General features: G+C 35.0%; 2 protein-coding genes and 1 non-coding gene across 4 annotated transcripts in view; 1 reads left to right on the plus strand and 2 right to left on the minus strand.

Annotated features, from left to right (window-relative positions):
• Positions 1-2942: 2942 nt before the first annotated feature.
• Positions 2943-3014, minus strand: TRNAT-UGU (transfer RNA threonine (anticodon UGU)). Its single transcript has one exon. It is a non-coding gene; the product is annotated as a tRNA-Thr (tRNA).
• Positions 3015-8279: 5265 nt separating this feature from the next.
• LOC108846012 (E3 ubiquitin-protein ligase RHA1B) lies at positions 8280-13865 on the minus strand. Of its 2 annotated transcripts, none has more exons than XM_057006128.1 (4): positions 13268-13865; positions 10463-10561; positions 10198-10279; positions 8280-8487 (listed from the first exon to the last, which is right to left on the minus strand). In XM_057006128.1, the coding sequence occupies exons 1-2, from the start codon at positions 13686-13688 to the stop codon at positions 10548-10550; spliced, it is 435 nt and encodes a 144-aa protein (XP_056862108.1). In that variant the 5' UTR covers positions 13689-13865; the 3' UTR covers positions 8280-8487; positions 10198-10279; positions 10463-10547. The 2 variants fall into 2 exon arrangements, with proteins under 2 accessions (XP_056862108.1, XP_056862109.1); XM_057006129.1 differs by having other exon boundaries at positions 13214-13863.
• A 1323-nt stretch (positions 13866-15188) lies between these two features.
• The window catches only part of LOC130509889 (meiosis-specific protein ASY2-like), a 9510-nt gene continuing 5613 nt past the window's right edge, over positions 15189-19085 (plus strand). Inside the window, exons 1-4 of the mRNA XM_057006197.1 lie at positions 15189-17039; positions 17114-17248; positions 17351-18240; positions 18326-19079. Coding sequence (XP_056862177.1) covers positions 16016-17039; positions 17114-17248; positions 17351-18240; positions 18326-19079 — 2803 coding nt within the window. The 5' untranslated portion in view covers positions 15189-16015. The remainder of the gene's footprint in view (positions 17040-17113; positions 17249-17350; positions 18241-18325; positions 19080-19085) is intronic.

Consider the following 19085-nt stretch of genomic DNA (forward strand, 5'->3'; position numbering starts at 1 on the left):
GCTGCCTTCTTCTTTGCGGGAATCGTTCCTTTTGTGACTAGTGTAATCTTACCAGACATAGTTCAAAGGTTAACGACGGTAGGGGGCTTCAGTTTCTATGGTAGTAGCCATTGTCATTCTGTTTATCTGGATGAGGAATACTTAGAAGATTCCACTCCCAAGAGATCCCCAAAGTTGATGTGCCTTGGCTTGTATTCTCGATTTCCTTGGCTTGTATTCTCGATTTCCTTGGCAGCATCGATTGCCATACTTCTTTTTCTGGTTTTATCAACAAGTTAAGGTCAACAATTCTACAAGACACATACAGCTGCAAGCTCTAAGCAACTAGAGCTTCTGTGCTTCCCTTTCACCACTTTGTACATATTATAATCATGTTGTTGTGTGCTCGTCGCTTCAAATTCTTCATATGCAGGTTCCTATAAGATTCTGTTCTTCCTTTTCACAACTTTGTACATATTATAATCACGTTGTTGTTTGCTCTGTTTTGTGCATTACTACAATCTCACCACAAGTATTTAGTTGATGAGTGGACATGACAAGTGTATTCTTAAACTATTCTTGTTTCTTCACATGATGACAAGTGCTATAATCCTAAACTTGATAAGAACCTTCAAAGTTTTGTGATCCTCTAATCATGCAAAACATTTTTTTATTGATAGTCATGACTAGTAATCATAACCAAAGAATCCATCCAACGAAGTAAGTTGATATTGAGCTTTAGAGAAAGAAACAAAAAAAACCAAAAATCTTAATTGTCTTGTCTGAAGTACAGACTTCGAATCTAATGGAGCATCCAACCTCATGTCCGAGTTTCACACCTAACTCTTGAGCCACTCTGGAAGCAACACTCTTAAGCTGAGTACAACCGATCTTTGGGTCTATGTTTGCATTTCATTTTAGCATAATATCTCCTGCTTGTAAACCGATCATGCATTGAAATCCAATGGATGAATGCATATCTCGGTGTTGCATGCTGAAACCACACAACCTTGTCTTGTCCCGACCACACTCTGCGTAAACTTGTCTCAAAATTGCAGTCAATGTCCTTTTTGATGAAAACCTTGATTTGTGATTTTGTCAGTATCATGTTTCCAGAGTGCAATGTCTTCACCTTGTACTGTTTTTGATTGCTGAATAGTAATCACCACTTCTATTTTGTAGATCTGTGCCTTCTTCTTCTGTCCCCCCTTTAACACCTCCTCCACTCTCGCATGAACCCACGATCTCCACATATGTCCCATAAAATCCCCATAGACGACCATGAATCAAACCAAAAGGAAGTCATCATACCACTTCACCTCCATTCTGTGAAACCCTTTAACAATATCCCTATTTTTTTAGAATTTTTTTGCCACATTCATGATCCTAGCTCTCCAGACCTGTATTCTCCATATATTTTTGTATACTCTTTCTTTGAATGTAGTTTCTCGTAGCACCATTGACTTGAGTAGTTCATTTCATTTTAAGAGTTTTAAGCCTTAACAAGGCAATGTGATCGCCAACGTTCTCTGTGTAGAAACTCATCCTCAGCGAGATAATGTTGGTTCCTACATGGTCGATAAAAGATAAAAGAGTTTCCTGTAGAAAGCTATAGTGTTTATCTTTGATAACACTGGATCAGCAGGAAACTCCACCATCCTTTCTCCCAACTTAGTACCTTTCCATCCAAAAGCACCAAGAGCTTAAAGCAACTCTAAAACCACACTGCTTGTGATGCAAATAAGTATTTGGAATATTTCCAAATATCTTATTATTTGTTTATTAATTACATTAAATTAGATAATTACTTTTTATTTGTATTTTTTATATTTTAGTGGTTTTCCTATTTTAATTAAGATTGGAATTTTCTAGATGTAAGAATTTATTATAAATAGGCAGTGAAATCTAATATTGTATTCAGAAACCAAGCTCTGATACCAACTGATGCATCGGATGATAGGGTGAATGGTCGATCAAAAAACTTTTAGGGTTCTAGAGACCTGTTCTTGGATCAATCAAGAGTTTCTTTCGATAGCGTCTTGAGACCAACTTCATGTATTGATAAATTTAATCAAATCAATAACAAGGCATCTCAAAGAAAATGAATTGAATCAAATCTCTTTTAAGGTATAAGCAAAAGCTCTATTTTTATTTATCAAAGTCTGAATACAACATTAGGCTTCACTGCCTATTTATAATAAATCCTTACATCTAGAAAATTCTAATCTTAACTAAAATAGAAAACCACTAAAATATAGGAAATACAAATAAAAAATAATTATCTAATTTAATGTAATTAGTAAAACAAATAATAAGATATTTAGAAATATTCCAAATGCTTATCTGCATCGGCTTGGTAATTTCGTATGCATACGAGTCTTATTCAATAACTTATCTACATCCTTCTTCTTGTTGCCATTTACTGCAGAAAAGAAAAACAAAATGAAAGGGTTTTAAGAAGCAGAGAAGAAAGAGAATTAAACAGTACAAAAGGAATGACTATGATGATCATAGTATGATCTCACCTCGATATAGTCTTCAATGATCCACCAAACAAATACACTCGTGGAAAACATTCGCCAACCAATGAAAGGGTTGAAGAGATCACAGTCACCAACACCAATACAAATTATTGAATTTTCAAATCCCAGCTCAGATGATTTTCTGTTAACTCGATTGAAATGGAGACGATCCAAACCATTTTGTTACACCTTTCTTTCTTTGGAAGCATGATCAAGAACACATTTTTAGTAAATTTTCAATCACATGTCGTTTAAACCAAACCCATAAACCAAACCCTCAATTGATTTGTTTCTGCTGTCAATGGGGTTACATCACTCAACTGCTCGATATTCATTCGTTTAGTGCCTCTATTTCTTTGATAACCATAATTGCAAGATTTAGTATCAACGGCTCCAGAATGTGCAGTAGAAAAGAAAATAAAATAAAATAAAGAGAAAAAGTGCCCACACGCAGGATCGAACTACGGACCTTCAGTTTACAAGACTGACGCTCTACCACTGAGCTATACGGGCCATTTGAGAAATCTTGTATTAGGAAACATATATTCTTAAATATATTTCTACACTCTAACATAGCTGCTACACTCTAACAGTGCTGCCCTTTCTGAGAAGTGAGATATGCTGAAAAGCTAAGGTGAGTTTGACGGCTAGACACCATTGGGTGAGGGAAAAATGGCTTATTCATGCCTGAACTATGAGTCTTTAGGAAAAACATACCTAAACTTTTCTTTTGTGCGAATACATACCCGAAATATACAAAATTTGAATTACATACTTGAACTTGTAAAGTCCATGCTAATTCATACATCGACATTAACACTGTTTAGTTGTAGTTAACGGTGCTGACTGTGATGATTATGTGGTTGATTATGTGGTTGATTAGTCAGCTTTACATATAAACGAGTCATATAAAGAACATAATTTAATGGGTTAAATTTTAAATCTTTGGGCCGAACATAATAATTATTGTGGGTAAAATATTAAATTGTTCTGACCATTGGTATATGGTGTCGTTTTAAAAACTGATATTCATCTTCCTCTTGTGAAATCAACGAGACAGAGAAAAAATAAGGTTCCACAATTAAGGAAGAAGAATATCTAGTTTAGCAAATCCAACTACTTCACCTTTTAAGTCTGATATGTCTCATTTTACATCACTTAACATAACATTATTCATATCATTAATCTCTTCCACTATACTCTCGTCTGTTCATTTGAAAAGATGGTATTTGTCCTTCACAAAATAATTTTAAGTCAATCTAAAAATTTCAAAACAGATATAACCAAACCGAGATATTATATGTTACTTCTTCGGATCTATATGGGCAACCATGGAAGAGCTTTCATGGGGTTTTAGCTGTTCCAGATGTTTTAATCAGTGACTTTTCACTATATCGAAACGTTTTCGGGATGCCTCTTTGTTGATTTCTACGACGATGTCTCCAGTTGCCTCCGCCTACCTCATATGATGAACAAATTGTTTCATGATGATATAGCGCTAACAGAGTGAGTAAATCATCATGAAACATGATATTCACCTACCAGAAACCGACGACGAATTTGAATTTGCTAAGCTAAATATTCTTCTTCATTAATCGTGTAATCTTATTTTTTTTCCTTGTCTCCTTGATTTCATAACAGGAAGAAAAAAATCAGTTTTAAAAACGACGCCATTTTACAATAGCCCAAACAATTTAATATTTTACCCACAATAATTATCATATTTGGTTGGTCCATAAGTTTTAAAATTTAGTCCATTATATTATGCTCTTTTATACGTCATATTTGTATGTGAAGCTGATTAATCAGCCACATAATCATCCTAGTCAGTGCCATTAAATACAATTAAACAATTGTAATGTCGATGTATGAATTAGCCTGGACTTTATAAGTTCGGGTATGTAATTCAAAATTTGTAAAATTCGGGCATATATTCACACAAGAAAAAAGTATAGGTATGTTTTCCCAAAAACTCACAAACTGAATAAGCTGTTTTCCCGCGACGTCATTCAATGTGATTAGTCTTCCGGTTCGAACCTGATGCTCCAGGGGTATTTACTCCTATTTCCACCATACCATAGTGATGCTTTTACATTTCGTAGTAACTAGTAAGGTGTGTCATATATATATATAATTCATGAGTTTAAGAAAACTGCTCAAAACTAAATACCCCGATTAATCTCTGCTAAATTCCAATTTTATTTCAACTCGCTAGATTCATCCCGACTTTCCGATTCACGCCTACTAGCTTAATTTTAAACATGGATTTTTTTCTTCTCATGTTCACAATCTTATACTTCTCTTTTACTCTTAAAATTAGCAAGTCGCAACCAAAATAAAATATCGAACAGAAATGTTTTTGACTCATAGAATCGCAGTGCACATATGAATTGATAGATATCACCTTCACTTCACGGTCTTCACCTACACTTTTCTGAATATATTAGAAAACTAGAATTAATTGGTCAGCACTCCTTAGTCATTGGTCAAATGGGAAAAATTCCAAGGCGTACACTTGAAGGTTGAACTTTCAATGGTAGCCTATAGATATAGACAATATATATCATACTAGGTGACCGATCCGCACCCTGTGCGGGTATAAAAATATTGTATAATATCGATTGAGTTCAAATGTAAGAGAAGGTGGAACAAGTGAGAGTTTCAATGCTGAGACATGATTTGCGCAAATCTCCAAGATGCAGTATGGGTGGAATTCGTTACTTTTTCGGTTCGGTTGGTTTGTTTAGTTCGATTTTAATATTTTTTTCAACTGAAGTAAACCATATTTAGTCTAGTTCGGTGTGCTTTATGTCCAGTTTAGTTTATATTCCGTTCGGTTTGTTTTTTGGATCGGTTTAATTAGGCTCTTTGTCGCTTAATTTTTAAAAGAAAAATTATGTTTTAAAACATAAATTATGTACACATAAACTATGTGAACTAAATTCAATATAAAACTGAAACAAAAACTTAAAAAGTCACAAAAAGTATATAAGAATAAAACAAATGAATGTTAACTAAAGTAAAAAGATATCAACATCATTAGTATGTTTAATAAAAGTTAACTAATAAAAAACAAATGTAAGAAAAATATACAGGAAATAGTGATGTATTAAAAAAATGTGATAAAAATCTCATTGGTATCACAATCCCATAGAAACCTGAAAAGAAAATGTGATAAAATTTTAAATATAATCCATAAGTAATATAAAATAAGAAAACAATATGAATTAAAAAAATCCCATAGAAACCTGCAAAAAATTGTCAAATTTTGTTAGCAATTGTACAATATAAAATAATTCGATATTATACAATATTTTTTTGATATACCGTAAACACTAATCTCTCTCTCTCTCTCTCTCTCTCTCTCTCTTCTCTCTCCTCTCCTCTCTCCTCTTCTCTCTCTCTCTCTCTCTCTCTCTCTCTCTCTCCTCTCTCTCTCTCTCCTCTCTCTCTCTCTCTCTCTCTCCCTCTCTCCCCCCCTCTCTCCCCTCTCTCCCTCTCTCTCCCCCTCCTCTCCCTCTCTCCCCCTCTCTCCTCTCCTCTCCCTCCCTCCTCCCTCCCTCCTCCCTCCTCCCTCCTCCCTCCTCCATCCCTCCTCTCTCCCTCCCTCTCTCCCTCCCTCCCTCCCTCCCTCCCTCTCCCTCTCTCTGCCTCTCTCTCTCTCTCTCTCACCTATTAATAGTAAGAAAAAATATCTTTATTATTGATTTATATCATTACAATATCGCGAATTCCACAAAAGTAAAACAAAAATTAATTAATAGAAAATCTAACAAAAGCCACAGCTTAACCAATAGAAGAGTATTACTATTGATAAACACGTTTCAAAACTTAAACAACGTCAATGAGCTTTCGTTCAACGCATGATTGATTCAATCTCCTCCAAAGATAAACTCTTAATTTGATCTTCTGATAAACGCAAGCCTGAAAGAACATGTAAAAATTAATTTGATCTACTAACATTTTTTTATTTTGATAAAACATGAGCTAACTTGGTTTATCCGTACCCTTTTCTTTGGTTGCATAAATATATCTTGTGATAGTTTTTCCCAAGTAGCAATTGCAAACGTTTTCTGGATTGTGATACTATGTGTTGCAGCAATAGGACACAAAACAACTTGCGTAGATTCTTTTTTGCTGATGCTCAATAACATGCTTCTTTAATAGTTTCAATATTTTCTTCATCATCGTCCTTCCGGATAACAGAAGAAGCCAGTTATATTTTTCTAAAAAACGTCATTAGATTAAGTTTTGAAAAATAAGCAACTTAAAATGTAGACCATAAGAAAATGTAAGATATATATATATTATATAATATATATATATATATATATATGTATATACAACAGTGTTGAAGGTTGCACGATAAGTTAGTATCAAATATTATAATCGTACAATTTATTAAAAAAGTTTTTATTGCTATATAGATTTTTTGAAAGTTAACTAATAAAAAAAAACAAATGTAAGAAAAATATACAGGAAATAGTGATGTATTAAAAAAATGTAATAAAAATCTCATAGGTATCACAATCCCATAGAAACCTGAAAAGAAATGTGATAAAATTTTTAAATATAATCCATAAGTAATATAAAATAAGAAAAACAATTATGAATTAAAAAATCCCATAGAAACCTGCAAAAAATTGTCAAATTTTGTTAGCAATTGTACAATATAAAATAATTGATATATAACAATATTTTTTTGGATATACCGTAAACACTAATCTCTCTCTCTCTCTCTCTCCCTCTCTCTCTCCCCCTCTCTCTCCCTCTCTCTCCCTCTCTCCCCTTTCTCTCCTCTCTCCCTCTCTCTCTCCTCTCCTCCTCCCTCCTCCCTCCTCCCTCCTCCTCCCCTCCTCCCTCCTCCCTCCGCCATCCCTCCTCTCTCCCTCCCTCCCTCCCTCTCCCTCTCTCTGCCTCTCTCTCTCTCTCTCACCTATTAATAGTGAGAAAAATATCTTTATTATTGATTTATATCATTACAATATCGCGAATTCCACAAAAGTAAAACAAAAATTTAATTAATAGAAAATCTAACAAAAGCCACAGCTTAACCAATAGAAGAGTATACTATTGATAACACGTTTCAAAACTTAAACAACGTCAATGAGCTTTCGTTCAAACGCATGATTGATTCAATCTCCTCCAAAGATAAACTCTTAATTTGATCTTCTGATAAACGCAAGCCTGAAAGAACATGTAAAAAATTAATTTGATCTACTAACATTTTATTTTGATAAAAACATGAGCTAACTTGGTTTATCCGTACCTTTTCTTTGGTTGCATAATATATCTTTGATAGTTTTTCCCAAGTAGCAATTGCAAACGTTTTCTGGATTTGTGATACTATGTGTTAGCAATAGGACACAAACAACTTGCGTAGATCTTTTTGCTGATGCCCAATAACATGCTTCTTTAATAGTTTCAATATTTTCTTCATCATCGTCCTTCCGGATAACAGAAGAAGTTATATTTTTTCTAAAAAACGTCATTAGATTAAGTTTTGAAAATAATAAGCAACTTAAAATGTAGACCATAAGAAAATGTAAGATATAGATATATAAATATATATATATATATATATGTATATACAACAGTGTTGATATGGTTGCACGATAAGTTAGTATCAAATATTATATTCGTACAATTTATTACATTTTTTATTGCTATATAGATTTTTTGAATTTAATGTGTTAACATAAATCATTTTTAATTATTACCAATCAATCTTTTGAATTAAATATGATGAATATATGTTACGTGATGTTGCAATCATCATTAATGTGATAAATATGGACATATTTTTCATTCAAGGCAAATTGTGAGAACTAAATAATAAATAAGTAATAATATAATTGTTAAATGACATAGTGTTGATCTTCAAGACTACTGTCATGATCTTCTTGGCTTTTTCTTTTAGACAAAGGAGTTCCTGAAAAATCAAAGAACCAGAGGAAATATCACCTAATGACTGCAACATCAGGACCTGCAAAAGAAAAGGTTCATCTCATTAGTATGCTATTGTAACTATAAATAATAAGCAATTATAAAGTATAATACATGTTTAGAAGGAAAAGCAGAAAAAATTAATTTTCATAATAAATATTTAAATTGAATAAAGAAAGTTATTAAATCTACAATATCATAAGCTGATTTGAATTAAATATTAGTCTTCTTGCGCAAGTTAGATTTATTTAAAATATTCTTTAATAAATTCTCAATAAATCTTATACTTATAAGGTAATTTTATTTTTGGAATATCTTGTTGATAAAGCTAAAGGAGAACATCTCGTGAATAGATTGCACCAGAATTTTGGTTGACAAGTCTCACCATAAATATTAAGTTTTTAAATGCATGATTTTGGAGAGAAAATATTTTGTCAATTAATTTCGTTTCTCTGACATCTAAAATATTTAGTGGGTATTTAATGAATTAAACACAGAAAGAGTCTCAAAAAGATGTTCTTTGAATCGAGAAAACACAAAAGGTAAGTAAAATGCTAGACTTTACTAAAATATTTAACTTTCACAATAAGCTATGTACCAGAATGTTCTCAAATTAACTTTAAAATTTATCTACCTATAAGTTAGGATTATTTATGGAATATATCTATATATTAAAAACAGAAGTACAAATATAAAATATCCCTAAGTTTTCCAACTTGTTTACAATGACATGCCACTGAAGTAATTAAATGAATCTATCTTTAAGGAATCATTTTTTTTCCTATTTATTAAACTATTTCCTAAATCAAACTTAACTTAATTTTCGTATTTAATATATTTCCAACCAATTAACTAATTTTTAGGGATATTCAAATTTAATATCGATTTTAACTATATAAAACTTGGATAATGTTACCATTAATTATTTTGAACAAAAATCAAGTTTAAATTAGATATTAAACAATATTATGAATATTCCTAAAATATATGTTTAACTTACCATTAATTATTTTGAACAATAAATTTATATATGCTAAGATTTAAATATCTTTAAACAACTTATAGAACAATATGAAATATTTGTAAGTGAATATTATTTTAATATAATTTAATCTCACTTAAGATTATATATATTTCAAAAATTTCTAACATATACGTTTAATCATTTCAGTTACTATAAATTATTTTCAACAAGAAAATTTAAATATCTTTGTATAACAATGTTTAATGTTTATAACCAAATATTTTTTCTAATATATCTAAATCTCACCGTAATATCTGATCAAAATATTTAAAATTTTTATTACATTTGAAAAATAATTTCATGTTAAAAGAAATATTATTCAAACATATCAATAGGTCAATATTTTGTCAAAAGTTTAGTAGCGGGCACGGCTCACTATTTTCTTTGTTGTATTTATAAAATATTTAAAATATGATAAATATTTAAAATATAAACTAATAAACATTTAAATAATATTCATTTATATAAAAATGAAAATAACAATCCGTGCGGACGCACGGGTCAAGCTCTAGTTGTTATTAAAATTACATTTTAAAAATAAAAAAGAGAATATATCGAGAATAGTTTACACTAATGATTTAATTAAAAAATCTTACCCTTACAGTTTAAATATTAAAGCATGAGATTAGGAAATAAGATATTATTTCAGTAGAGAAAATACCATCCTACTTATATTTTAAAAATATAATGTGATTATCCAATTTTGATGTACAATAGAGAAAATACCATTCTAAGCGCACATCTTTTGCAGGACCGGAATGGTGAACTCGTAGAGGTCTGAAATATGAACACTTCCGTCAAATCATCTCTGAAAAAATATAAAACAAAATCACAATCAGCAAACCAAAAAACAATATGTGTATATATAAGCTTATAATTCTAAACAATAATATAATTCTACTAATAAAAAAAAGAAGTATTCGCAACACAAAAAGATGCTATTGAAATGATATAACTGAGAGATGTTATCAAATTGAGTAATTTTTTTTACCAGATTGAGGAACAAAGATGTTATCGAAATGATATATCAAAGAGGTGTACAATCAAATCGATATATAGCTTCAGTGGATAAATCGTCATAATAGGGTATCTGCATATAAACCAAAAGAAAAATCAGCTCTCATGAAATATAAAAGCTTAATGTTCTAAAATAAGAAGAAAAAAAAATTCAGAACATTATTAACATTAAAAGTTCAGAATACAAAGTTCAATGATTTCGTTTCTTCTACTGTGGATGTCTTATTTATAGTAAATTGGTGGACGTTTCTCATTGATTTAGCTTGCATGATAAGCTAAGAAGTAGATTTTTTAATAAATTCTCAATAAATCTTATATTTATTACGTAATATTATTTTTGGAATATCTTGTTGATAAAGCTAAAGGAGAATATCTCGTGAATAGATTGCACAAGAATTTTGGTTGACAAGTCTCGCCATAAATATTAAGTTTTAAATGCATGATTTTAGTAGAGAAAATATCTTGTCAATTAATTTTGTTTCTCTGAGATCTAAAATATTTAGTGAGTATTTAATGAGTTAAACAGAGAAATGATCGCAAAAAGATGTTCTTTGAATCGAGAAAACACAAAAGTTAAGTATTAAAGTGATTTCGTTTTTAGTAATGTCGATGATTAAAATAAATCGAAAAATAAATTCTAAAAAATCAATCAATAAGATCAACAGAATTCTTCCCATTTGTAATAAGGAAACTAATTATTACATGTACTAACTAATATTTTTGCGCGAGTAATGTTAATAGGGGGATTAAATTATTTTTTCCTTTTCAATTAGTATTCAATGTTAATTTCCTTTTATAGGGGGATCAATGAATTAAAATAAATTATTTGATTTGATAAAATGACTTTATATTCTTATATATCTATAGACTACATAAAATAATAAACCAAAATATTTATTTGAATTGATAAAATGACTTTATATACCATATTTTCGACAATTAGTTACCATAAATAGTTATTAATAATATTATGTAAACCATTTGGAATCTAAAAGATTTATTTGAATTAATAAAATGGCTTTATATCATACTTTCCACAATTAGTTACCATAAATAGTTATAAATAATATTATGTAAGTCATTTGAAAAGTGATGTTAATTGGTCATTAAATTATTTTTTTTCCTTGCAATTAGTATTCAATGGTACTTTTCTATTATAGTGGGATCAATGAATTAAATGATATATCGAAATTACAAAATAAGGTAAGTATTTAGAGGACTCCCCTTTTTAGTAGTGTCGATGGAAAAAATAAATCAAAAAGAAATTCTGAAAAATCAACCAATAGAATCGATAGAATTCTTATGAGAAAGGCTGTGAGAGTGCCAGCTGGCAAATGTACTTTCTTTTAATATATAGAAGAATTATAATAAATAAAATTAAAAATCATCGGCCAATAAAATTATAATAATTAAGAGTTCATTTATGATCGACACGTAATAAAAATCACTTATGTGACTTCTCAATCAATATATAGTAAATTTATTTTTTATAAATAATTTATAACATTCTGTAAATTATTTTAAAATTCTGATAAATTTATTCTTTAAATAACGATAAATAATCTAAAAATAATGTTAATAAACATTTTTGGATTTTTTAATATTTAAAATAATTATTATATAATTATATTTGAATACAATTCATCAAGTAGAGTATAAAACTATAATAATTATCTTATATAAAATTTCGTTCATTATATTTTATAGTTTATAAATATTAAAAGTAAGAAATAAAATATTATTAATCTTTCTATACTTTCTATATTTGAGAAGCTTTCCAAATTTCTAATATGAATGCCTTGTCCATAAAGTATGTCATTGTTAAGACCGTATTAATTATATAAATTCAAATTTGGTAATGTTTGTGTCAATCAAATATACTATATTAATAAGACCGTATTAATTATATGGATTCAAATTTGGTAATGTTTGGTCGATTATAAAAAATAAATGAAAAAGAAATTATCAAAAATTCAACCAATAAGATTAAGAGAATTAATCTTAGAAGCTCTCTATGAATGCCACCTAAGCAAAAATCACTAAAGTGACTTCTCTTTTAATGTATAGGAGGATACTTTAGATAGATTGATAAATCATGATTTGCTCACGGAAAATAATTAGTTAGAAGTATTTGCATGGAAAAAGGAAAGAAGACAATAATTTCATCTTAAAAGGATTTAAAGAAAATTGCAGATTATTAAAAACGTTGATGATCATGAATCAGAAATTCAGAAGTACAAGAGAACCAAAATTGTTTGCTAATAAAAAAAAGAGAACCAAAGTTTTCAGAGAATATAATGATGTGATTGTATTCCTCCGTTTAAAAAGAAAAAAAAGAATAAAAATTTAGTTGGAGTTGTAAGTGAAATATCTTGTAGTTATTGGTTTTTTATATAGTTATTTACTTATAAATTATATTAGATATTTTCAGAAATATTTTATGTGTTAAACAGAGCAACCCACTTATTGGATATTCTAAAAAAGTTTAGGATAAAATGGATCACAAACACACACACACATATACAGTAGAGAGAGACAAAATGTATTATCCGTAGTGCCTTTTTGATATTTAAAAAATAATATTCGTGGATATTCCTAACAGACTAGACAAAACAATGTAGTAATGTACGAAAAAGTTTTGTGTTTCATTTCTTTCCTTTTTCGTTGAAAATATCGATCGGATATTAATATCTACACCAGAGATACAGAGTTTTAGTGGAATTACACAGCAAAATCAGATACTGCCGCCAGAAAATTAAAGCCCGCCGTTAGTACGTACCCGTCCGTGCGTACTTTTCTGCCGGTAAGAACCGATCCCGACAGATCGGACACGTCATCTTGCGGCAATCCACAATCCAACGGTCCAAGCAATGATTATGAAACACATGCCGACAGTTCGGAAGCTGCCTAATGTTATCATCGGACTCAAAATCAGAGAGACACACCGTGCAGCAGTCTTCAAGATCGGTCTGGATATCCGAGAAACGAACTACCGGGGAAATCTTTTCAGCAAGACTCATCGCCGTGAGGGTTTCGGGTCTGATCGGGTCCGGTCGATGAATCTCGTGGTCTAGAAACCGAGGTAAACCGATGTAAGGACAAAGAGCATCGACCAGGTCTCTAAAGAAACCAACGACGTAAAGCGTCTTAAGTACGTATCCTGGAATCTGAAGCTCCTTAAAATCTGTCGGAAGACCCATTGAATATAGAGTGAGAAAAGAGATAAAGCTAGAGATGTGGAATACACAGAGAAGTATAACTGTATATATATATAGAGATGCTAAGATTTTTAGTTATATAACAATATAAAAGATAAAGCATCAATATAGTTAAAACCGGCGGCTAAAGATAGGGACTGCAAAATGAAATGGATCAACAATGGCGGTATTAAATAAATTTTTATTACTATTGACTAGATTAATAGGAATCTTGAGATGGTCTCATAAAAGTCAATGGTTCAGCAACTAGTTCAAGACCTTGATTGGAATATTAAAACAAGAAACGTTGATAAAATCTACGTTTTCTAGTTGTGATATATAATATTAAAATCATAATGAATGATTATAGGGATGTAGCTCAGATGGTAGAGCGTTCGCTTAGCATGTGAGAGGTACCGGATCGATACCCCGCATCTCCACTGTTTTGGATGTTTATCCTTATTTTTGGCATTTTATATTAATCCAAAATATTTATTATTGGAGCAAGATAAATGGGCCGTTTGGGGTTTTGCTACGAAACCCAATGGCACATACGTCCTCGTACTTATTCACATGCAATAGTATCATTATTTTGGTTTAATGTCTCTATGCAAACACCCAAATATAGAACAGCCGGAGCACTGAGAACAAAACAGTCATTAGAATGGGGATGAGTAAATTTGCAAGAAGAAAACATAACTTCCGTAACAAGGAAGATCGTTGTACATCACTTTCTTGTAGTTCAAGATAGCTTTTTAAACACTAAAAAGGCTAAACGACCAACAACATGAGATAAAGCAGAAACAGAGCTTAAAAGTTATAAGAGACCAATTGGGCACTTATTTGTGCTAGCAATAGAGGTGCTCTCAGGTTTACTCAGATCAAGATATAGCTGAGGTTATATAAGTTAAGTTAAAGTTAGGAAGAGTTGCTCGGGTAGCAAACGAGTGGCGAAACGGTTAAGAAAACCCTAGCTAGGTTAAACCATGATAAGCATTTCAAACCCTGTATTACATATAAAAGTAAATAAAATAGTATTAGATTAATTTCATTTCAATACAAACTCTATCTTCTTTATTTACACAACTTCTCAAATTTATTAAGTCATTTTACATATATAATAATTTCCTCCTAAAACGTATACATGAAACTCTGATATTCAGTTATACAACAATACAAATTTGGTATGATATCTCAAGAGAATATGATTGTTGTACAATAATATCAGTTTATGTTTAGTTGAATGTTTATAAGTTCTTGAATGGTCAAATAATTTGTCTCAAAAAAAAAAAAAAATATATATATATATTTGACACTAGTGTCAATATATATATGTAATTTGATTTTTGTGTATTTTATACATTTTCACGATTTTCTTTCATAAAAATTATGAAGATATCACGATATCACACATATTCAAGAGTGTCTTCATAAAGTACATATCTATTTATATCATTTCCTTATCATTTCGCCTGTAAGATCCGATCATCAACATATCTGTTTGATCGGAAAACGGTTCTATGCTAAAGTAGACAGATTTCGATTGTGGGTTTAGTCGAAGACGTTTTTATTCAGATGAGAAAGAGTTTAGTCGGTGTACAAAAGAGGAAACAAACGGTGAGAAAGAGAGACCGGAGCTCGGAAGCTGTCGGTCGGAAAAGTACAACGGCGAGAATACAAGATGAAAACCCTAATTCTAGCCGCCAAGTGAGTGAGCGTGATTTCGGATCCCCTCCTCGTTGTCCCTTCGTCCTCTTTTATAGCTGACGTCCTCTTGATCCCATGACCTAATCTTCGTGACCTAAGCTCGATGGGCTTTTCATCCGTGGGCCGGGTGTCGCCGCTTCGACTCAACGGGCTTTGTGGTGCCGTCCTGTCGGGAGTCGGGCCGACGCGGAGTTGTGAATGGGCCGGGCCATCTATTATTCGGGCCTTGTGGGAGGATGTGAATCCTGTCCCTACAGTAAGTCCCCCCCCAGTTTATTGATGGGAGGCGCGAGCCGAGCTCGATGAATTGTGAAGGAGATGGTTTGAATAATAGATGGACCGAGGTACGGTGACGCGTGGTGAGCAGTCTCGGAAGTCGACGTCCACTCGGTGTCACGGCTTTAATTCGTCGGTTTGGAGATCGGCACCGAATTTTCTTTAAACCGGTGGCCCTTTTTGGTTATCGCGAAAACCGGACCGTCGTTTCGGTCTGGTGATTGCCGGTTTAAACCGACGGTTCGTCTCGGTTTACTCCGGTTCTCCGAGAAGGCGAAGCGACGCGTTGGTTTAATAGGGCAATTAATGTCTAATCAAGGCCCAATTAGGCCCAGATAGACCTAATTATGACGCCTCGATTAGACGCGAACCCCTCTCTCCTATATATAGCGCTCTTCCTTCTCATTTCTCTCATTTCTTCTCCGCGAGACCAGGTACTTTCTCTCTCTTCCTCCACTTCTCTCTCTAGTTGTTGTTGTAGAATATATAGCGGTATGTCGGCGAGTCGGAAATTAACGAGAGAGCAAAAAGGGAAGAGGGTAGCGAGTGGTTCCAGCCCTGCAGGAACCGGGGATGAGGCCGAGCGGATCCATCGGGAGGCGATGATGGATACCGAGAACATGGACCGTTCGCAGAGGCTACTAGTATCCGAGGCGGCGCAACTCCACCGAGAGGAGAGAGAAAGGACGGCTTCTCGGACTCGAGAGTCCGGGAGGGATGGTCAAGGGGGAGCGAGGGACCGGGATCCCGTTCCTTCTTACATCCCGACAGTCCTTTTCCCCGAAGGAATCTTCGAAGAACTTTCAGCTCTTCCTCCTGAATTTATCCGTTCCCCTGTCGTAGAGGGGCAGGATTGGAGCAACGTAGAGGGGACACGGTCAACAATGAGCAGCGTAAAGAGGTTGCTTCGAGATTTCCGAGGGACCGGGGTGACTTTCCTGATTCCTTCGTCGGATCAGAAACCGTGGTCTCCCCCGCTCGGCTATCAATGCGTCTACGAGTCCTATTTTCAGAAGGACACTAGGCTGTGGTTCCCGATTCCCAGGTTAGTGACTTCGTACGCGAGACGTCGGGACGCAGCAATAAGTCAGTTTCTGAACGGATCGTACCGACTAGCCGTAGCGCTGATGGTCATGGCTGCTGAGAACGACGTGTCGTTAAGTGTTCGGGCCTTCGAGGAGCTGACATCCGTTCAAACGATGAACGATGGACTTTGGGTCATCAAGATGCGCCCGAGCTATAACGTTGTCACTGGGTATCCGAGTAAGACGAATGACTGGCAGCGGTATTATTTTTACATTAGGGCGAACGAGTCGGCCTTTGAGGATCCTCCTGGTGACGACTATCGGGTCTTATGGAACCCTGATATTGGTAGATCGTCTTTGATTATCTCCGGTGCTCGTTCGGGTCGCTGACCTTCTTTTTTGTGTTTGTTGTTTGTGCAGTTGATCATCCGACATCGTCCGCGTATCCGGAGGATTTCATTGCAAGTGCTCGGAAGGTTGCCTTGCTTCATCAGGAGTATTGGAATACGATTACTCGGGAGAGGATTCGCCGGAACATCGACAGGATATCGAGAAGTGAGTATTATCTCCGGTCTCTCTTTCCTTTACTTGCTTCATTCGTTTTTAGGTTTGCGAGGGTTCGTCCCGATGACCAATTTTTGTTGTGTTTTCTCGCAGGGGATTGGGATTCGAGCATTCCCTTAGTTGGCGTTCCTGGTAAGAGACGCCTTTCGCTTTTCGTTCCGCGTATTCAGAAGCTGATCAACGACGCTAGGAAGATGAGGCCGCAACCGAACTTGAGTGAGTTGATAAGGGCTCAGCTAAATCTTCCGAGAGCCGATCCCCCGCGCCGTGCGTCGGTACCTGTTGCCGAGGGTTCTCCACTAGCTGTCCCGAGAGACGGGTCTCCGGTTCCTGTTGAAGACCTTCCAACTGAGGATCCAGCTGTCGATATTCAGCAAGTCGTGGAAGCTTCCGAGGACGCTCCGGTGATAACTCCCAGTCCCTCAAAGAAGAAAGGGAAAAAGAGGTCCCGGCGCGATTCCTCGGCTAAAGGGGGTCAGGAGGAGAGGTCTGTCGATTGTCCAGACGCTGAGGGTCCTCCTAAGAAGAAGAAGAAAGGAACTAAGGGCGGCGAAGGATCACTTCCGCAGGAAAGGACCGATCCTCAGGAAGGTGGTGGTGGGGATGCGGCCGCTGATATCTCAGAGGAGACGGTACGCTCTTCCCCCGAGGCTCAGTTGCTTTTGAACAGGAAGAGGAAAGAGACGGGTCCCAGCGAGGGGCACGCCCAAAGCGAGGATCCGCCGGCTCCCGCCCCTACGACGGCTCCGAGTCAGCCATCAATTTCTAAGCTTCCAGCTGGGCGAAGCTCCGCTTCGAGGAGAGGTCCTCCCGAGTTCCCGGATAAGGTGTCCTTTGAGTATGATGGGACGACTCCCCTTATCTATGCTCCAGATAAGTGCGCGGAGTTGATGAGTCAGATTAACGGTGGTCCCCGGCCATTGCTCTTGAACGATCTTATCTTCAAGAAGGAGTACACTGATGCGGCTCAAGCCAAGCTTCGGGTAAGGATTCTTCTTGTCTTTTGGCTATAGCTGGGAGTATTTTGGTTGAGGTGTTAACCGAAATTTCGGTTTTCTCGTTTTGCAGGGTGATGGGAGCATGAATTTTGTTGTGGAATTGTACGATACCGAGCTCAAGACGACTCGTACTGAGCTGCGACGCTCGGAGAAACTGGTGGCGGCCAAGGATGCCTTTATCAGAAGGAAGAAAGCCGAATGGACGGCAGAGACTGATAAACTTAAGGCGAAGGCAACTCGCGCAATCTCTCGTCGGAAGGCCCAAAAGGAGAAGCTGGCTACCACCGAAGCGGCACTGGGCTCGGCTCAAGAGACTGTGGGGATCCTCGAGACTGAGATAGCGTTGATGAAGGAAAAGGAAGAGGAGGCGGAGAAGGACCATGCGAAGATCATTGAGCAGCATGAAAAGAAAATCCGTCATCAAGCGATGGAGATTGAACGGCTGAAGCGTTCTCGGATCTTTGAGGTGACGCAGGAGAGGATCCGCGTCCATACCGAGATGATCGCGAAATGCAATAGGCGCTTCCGTAACATAGCTGATCGGGAGAAGCGTCGTGCTCCTTTTGATGAAGCGACTGCTATGTATAATCAGTCGTTCGGAACGAGGACTTGCCTCGAGGTTCTGCTGGAGGCCGGCCGCGACATTCCGCAGGAGACTATCGATATGTTCGCGGTTCGAGAGGGGGAGTATGATCGCGAGGCTAAGAAGCTCGACGTGGGAGAGATCCCAGAGGGTGATCTTACTCTTTCTCCGCTTGTGCTGCCCTCTCCATATGTAGAAGAAAGGATATTGGCTGGCCTCAACACTTTCGGATCCAACGCGAGTTTGA

This window comes from Raphanus sativus, chromosome 3, assembly GCF_000801105.2.
Source record: "Raphanus sativus cultivar WK10039 chromosome 3, ASM80110v3, whole genome shotgun sequence".
Lineage (NCBI taxonomy): Eukaryota > Viridiplantae > Streptophyta > Magnoliopsida > Brassicales > Brassicaceae > Raphanus > Raphanus sativus.